The following is a 6,000-nucleotide window of genomic DNA, read 5'->3' as shown; positions in this document are numbered from 1 at the left end:
AGAGAGAAAATGGAGAAAAGGTAATGGAGAGGATTTAAATTCATTATTACCCATACATCTTATGTGGTCTTGAAAGAGTGCAACAAAAATAAAGATACTGGTAGTCAGCGAAGTTTCGAGTATTCAATCAAATCCCACATTCACTTTACTGTGGTGATTTTTACTCATAACGGAACAAAAAATACACAAGTTTTTTTGGCAACTATTTCGAGGTGTTATTCACACCCAAAATCAGCAGAAAAGGCTAAAAAAAATGCAGCTGAAATTTCGAGGAAGAGTAATGAAACATAACAAATAGTTTAAGCTTTTACCCTGTACACCAAGAATACCCTCAAAAGTTGTCACAAGAATGGCTTAATGAAACCCATCACTGTCTGTGAGATCTTTACAAACTACTAAGTAGAATGATAGTAGTAACAGCTTTAGAACAAATTTACTCTGAGCTTAGGCAGAACAGCAACCAACCTTCTTCACCTCTGAAACATCATCCTTCCCAACATGTATGGTCTGTCCCTTGGGTAAAGCAGCTGGATCACCTCCAATATCGAGGGCCCTACGACTGACAACATGATATACTTGACTGAGGACCTCTGTAAATGCATTTTCGACATTCAAGGATTCTAAAGCTGACGTCTCCATGAAAAAGAGATTCTCTTTCTCGGCGAAGCCCTTAGCATCCTCAGTAGAAATAGCGCGCAGGTGTCGCAAATCTGCCTTGTTCCCAACAAGCATTATCACGATACTATTATCGGTGTGATCACGCAATTCTTTCAACCATCTTTCAATATTCTCAAATGTGACGTGCCGTGTAACATCATAGACCAGCAGTGCACCTACGGCCCCTCTGTAGTACGCACTGGTGATCGCACGGTACCTTCAATGAAGAGGGCAAAGAGCATGAATACACTTAAAAACACTAATATAAAATTATATAGCACATGCACATCTCAGAGAGCATTTCACAATAGAAAATATAAAGGTCCCTAGAAGTGATTACAAACGATAAAATGGTCACAAACATTATGAGTTATGACAATTAATAATAACAAGGATCACTGTCAGCATAAAAAAATGTAGCCTTTTTACGAAAAAATGTACACATTTTCTGATAAAATGTTACCATCAATTTTTTTTGTTAAAAAGTGACAACTTTAGTATAACATTTTATCATTAAATTTTTACTTTCTATTAAAAAATGTTGACATTTTGTGGCCTTGGGATAAGGGTATGATTATTGGTAAGACTCACCAAAGTCTTAAAACTCTGCCACATCAGACTCACCTCAGACTCCATACATTATAGTCAGACTCCCTCAGACTCTACTTTTCCATTTCACTTCTTTTTTTTACAAACTTAATAAAAAAAACAAAAAGAAATGACACATGGGATCCACTCATTGGATAATTTCCTTTGAGAGTGGGGTCGACTCACCCAAAGTCTTAAGTTGAGTCTTGCATTTGCAAGACTCAACTTAAGACTTTGTCAAGACTTTGGTAGATTATTGGTTGTCTTGAGTGAGTCTTGCCTTAAGACTTACCAAAGTCTTGTCTCAAGACTATCAATAATCTTACCCTAAGACCGTCTAAAGAGAGACCTACTCGCCTAGTCCTCCGGGGCTCACTTTAATATCCGAGTAAAGTTATATTAAAATAAAAATTTAAAACTATTTCACAGAAGAAATCATGTAAATTATAAAAATGGTCAGAAACTGATGCACACCAGAAACCTGAAAGAGGAGATTAAACAAGAGCTGACTCAGAATTTGCTGCAAGATTGGCAGACAATGGTCGCCAATTTGCCAACTTAGGTACGCACGTGAGCCGTGTTAATTCTAGTCCCATAAGATCAGTCAGGTATTTTCCCAGTTCACTATTTTTTAGGAAAATTATATTACATCCATTACTTCAAGTACATTTGGGTAGTTTTATTGTGTACTATTATTATCATTGGGGTAGTTCATTCTATCACATTCAAAGATTTGTTGAGCCAGGTACTTAGTCCGAGCTTTCCTTGGCCATCTCAAACTTTCCTTGGTCTAAAAGAGAAGAAAAATGTGCTCAGCTACAATAGTCACTACAAGTTCAACATGGAAGGCACTAATGGTTGAATCTTAAGAAACCCCCTGCAAAATGCATTTATAGACCTACATCGTATTTAAAGCAATATGTACTGCATCGCAACCAAGTTATAAATGTGAAAATTAAGGTGTTTCCTCTAACAAAACTGAGAGCATTTCTACAATGAACAATAACTATGGCCATTGCAAGACGTGACTTAATTTTCACTAAAAGCCATAAAACATCCAGTGATGTTATAGATTTGCCTTTCTGATATTAAAGATTTTCCATTTTACCATTTGAGGGATATTAGATCATAGAACATTGGCATCTAAGCAAGTCATTACTCAGAACACATATTTTGAGTGAGCCATATACTACACAATCGTATTATTCAGAGACATCAATAAAAAGTTTGCAAGCATATAAACTCAAATAAGAGGCACGCTGTGTATTACTGTCCCGGCTGCGAACACACTTAGACAGGGATGACCTATACTCAGGTCATTCACAAGTAGTCATCTGCGCCATTTCGTCAAAGATTAACATTCAATCTTAAGGTTACCACCAACTGCACCGTAGTACACACAGAAAATTTCTCCATATAAGCACGCTATTCGCAATGCATTGCAGAATAGTCAACCCACTAAACAATATAACAAACCACCCAAGCTAAATAAACAAAACAATCAAAATATCACTTCCTTTATTCCATTTGACTGTATGCATTTTTCCATTAAGTGAGAGGGATTTTCAAAAACGTATACAAACGACCCGCCATCGATTATCCAGCCAAGTTACAGTACAAACTCACTATCATCGGTTCTCAGCTCGTAACAACACCCGGTCTGCCTCCCTCAATACGATTAAGAAACCACAATTCAATGGCATAAGCTCAATGTGCATATAGTCAATCAACCAAAATAATCGTCAAAACCTTGATCAAAATCAAGATACACCCTACAATTCCTAGTCAACTCTCATTGAACAAGTCAAAAACTCCTCAAAACACACTATTTTTTCCACAAACTACATCAATTTTTTACACAATCACTAGGAAAACAAATTAACAATCAATTCTAAAACTAAACAAAAGTATCAAATCATGCACAAAAAAAAAGTACCTTTCTTGACCAGCAGTATCCCAAATCTGAGCTTTGACGATCTTTTCATCAACATGAATACTACGCGTGGCAAATTCAACTCCAATTGTCGATTTTGATTCAAGGCTAAATTCATTACGAGTAAAACGAGATAAAAGGTTGGATTTTCCGACACCGGAATCGCCAATCAATACCACTTTGAATAAATAATCATAATCATCATCTGCTCTATACGCCATTGTTGAGTTTCAATTCTAGGGTTTTTGTCTGTCTTCAATTCTTCGTGGTTCTTAGAATTGACAATGTAGAAAATGACGAAAATTGATGAATGTCAACGAATGTTACAGTAATTTTAAGATTGATTGAAGGTTGAGAAATTTGAAAATGGTGGAAGATGATCGTGAAATTGGGGGTTTTAAGGTTAAGCTCAGGAAATGTGGATGTTTATATGTTGGTGGGAAGGATGTCAGATAAATTATACTCCGTACTGGACTTTTATTCTACGTAGCCGTCTTCACGTATTCACGTCGTCGCATGACACTTGATAGTTAGTATTAGAATTCTCATTCCGAGGAACTAGCAAAGTGTCCCAAAACGTTTGGGCATGGGTGGATTTACAGTCTGACGTTTTCATACATGTAATAAAATTTTGTTGTTTTTCGGTTGAGAATAACTAAATTAAATGGAGCTGAGTTGAACTGAGCTGAATTGAATGAAATTGAGGTAAGATGCTGCTTTTTTAGTCTGAACTGAACTGAATGAGCTGATCTGAACTGAATGAAACTTAAATAAGAGTTAATTTATAAAGGGATGAACTTAACTCTATGAAGCTGAACTGAATAAAGCAGAGCTGAAATTAAGTTAAGAAAATTAAGGTCTTACCACCAACAACCCCCCCCCCCCCCCCCCCCTCTGTAAATTGACCCGATTTTCGAATTCCGGCAATAGAAGACAATTTATTAAAAAATAATAGTTTTTTGCCCCTCGATAGTATCAAATATGTCGTGTCTAGTACGATAATTTTAGATTGTTTATTCAAGTATTGGGGCCAAGTTATGAGTTAATCTCGGACATACCGGCTTACTCTATTTCTTTGTAGTTTGGGTCACAAAGGACTTAGTCTTGGATTGATCACCTTTTGAGGCAAAGGAAGCAACCATATCAAAGAGTCAAGGTGAAGATTTCATGTTGTTTCAACCAAGATAAGAAGTCCGTCTCAAGCAAGCAATGACCCCTTTACTTCCACTTTACTATTGTTTTAGTTTAAAGTTAGTAGAGTCAAAGTCTAGGGTATAAATTGTTAATTTAATAGGTTAATTCTAGTATTTTAACGACCTAGTATTTTCTTAGTCAAATTTTGGCGCCGTTGCCGGGGAAGGGCAACATAGCTAAAGGCTTGATTGTTAATTACATGTTAGTTATTTTTCTTCTCTTTGTTTTTGAAAGTAAGTGGAAGTTCTAACTTGTGTGTGTAGTGCAAAGGTTTATGTTTAGTCCTCTACAAAACGGTGAATCAACCCCCGTTGAAGAGGACTCTTTTGGAGCATATTCGTGGTTATTTACCAATCCGTGGTACCAAAGAGCACAAAGGGAACATCGAGTAGAAGAAACACCTTCGGAAGATCCTATTAAAGTGAATCCGATTGAAGTAGAGTATCCCCCTATGGCGAATGACACGAGAACCATCCGGGAGATAAGAGCAAGGAATTATGATGAGCAACCTTTATGCATCACCTATCCTCCCTTAGGAGCCAATGCAAATTTCGAACTCAAAGGTTTCTTCATTCATAACTTGCCCAAGTTTCATGGCCATGCGGGAAATGATCCAAACCGGCAGCTCTCGGAATTTCACATGATGTGTGAAGGAGCCATTCCGAATGGAGTGACGGAGGATCAATTCAAACTACGGGCCTTCCCATTTTCCTTGTTGGATGCGGCCAAAGATTGGCTCTTCTATCTTACTCCGGGGTCCATAAGAACTTGGAAGGAAATTAAAGCGGCCTTCCTTGAGAAATTCTACCCCGATTCACGCCACAACCGTGCAAAGAAGGCCATTACCACAATAGAGCAAGACAATGGGGAAACCATGTATGAGTATTGGGAGAGATTTAAGAAGTTGGTGGCTCAATGCCCATACCATGGGTTGAGTGATGATGACCTTCTTGTGAACTTTTATGAAGGTTTAGGTCAAGATGATCAAAGGATGGTCAATTCCGCTACCGGAGGAGGTTTGGAGAATTTTTCCATAGTGGATGCCAAGGAAATCATTGAGAGACTTGCCTCAACTACAAGAAATTATGGTAGAACTCAAAGGGGATCAAGAAATGCATCTTCAATGGGAACCTCCTCCTCATCTACTCAAAATCTTGAGCAAAGTGTGAATGACTTAACTCACCTAGTGAAGAATATGATGGTGAACAATCCAAACAATGATGGAGGTCAAATGAATCAAGTGGAATGCAACTATTGCCAAGGTCCTCACTTGGAGGAAGCTTGCCCCATTATGATTGAAGAAGGAATTGGGGTGGAAAATGTAAGTGCAATGGGTTATGGGAATTACAATGCTAGGAATCCTTCCGGGGGAGGATATTACAACTATGATCCTAGTGGCAACACTTATAATGTTGGGAGTAGAGACAACCCTCGACTTGGTTGGGGTGGTGACACCTCAAAGAGCTTTGTGAATGGCCAATTCAACCACTTGAGGGACCAAAATTCCCGACAAGGTCAAGGTTCAAATTCTCAAGGAAATACGAATGGGAATTTCAACAACCAAGGTAGAAACCAAAACCAAGGTCAACCATCCCAATTTGGCAATCAAGGTAACAACACCAATTCTC

General features: G+C 38.0%; 1 protein-coding gene across 1 annotated transcript; it reads right to left on the bottom strand.

Moving 5' to 3' along the window:
* Positions 1 to 265: 265 nt before the first annotated feature.
* LOC141617059 (ras-related protein RABA1f-like) lies at positions 266 to 3,770 on the bottom strand. The gene is made up of 2 exons (XM_074434229.1): positions 3,182 to 3,770; positions 266 to 874 (listed from the first exon to the last, which is right to left on the bottom strand). Exons 1-2 carry the CDS (start codon positions 3,397 to 3,399, stop codon positions 445 to 447), a joined length of 648 nt encoding a protein of 215 aa, XP_074290330.1. The 5' UTR covers positions 3,400 to 3,770; the 3' UTR covers positions 266 to 444.
* Positions 3,771 to 6,000: the final 2,230 nt, after the last annotated feature.

This window comes from Silene latifolia, chromosome X, assembly GCF_048544455.1.
Source record: "Silene latifolia isolate original U9 population chromosome X, ASM4854445v1, whole genome shotgun sequence".
NCBI lineage: Eukaryota > Viridiplantae > Streptophyta > Magnoliopsida > Caryophyllales > Caryophyllaceae > Silene > Silene latifolia.
The sequence above is the reverse complement of the archived record's forward strand: the minus strand, read 5'-3'. Positions and strand labels throughout refer to the sequence as shown.

Bases quoted from the DNA above. Each gene is read 5' to 3' on its own strand.
- LOC141617059 (XM_074434229.1), bottom strand. From the start codon at position 3,399: ATGGCGTATAGAGCAGATGATGATTATGATTATTTATTCAAAGTGGTA. The intron at 875-3,181 runs GTACTTTTTTTT...TCTTCATTGAAG, and splicing joins GATACTGCTGGTCAAGAAAG to GTACCGTGCGATCACCAGTG.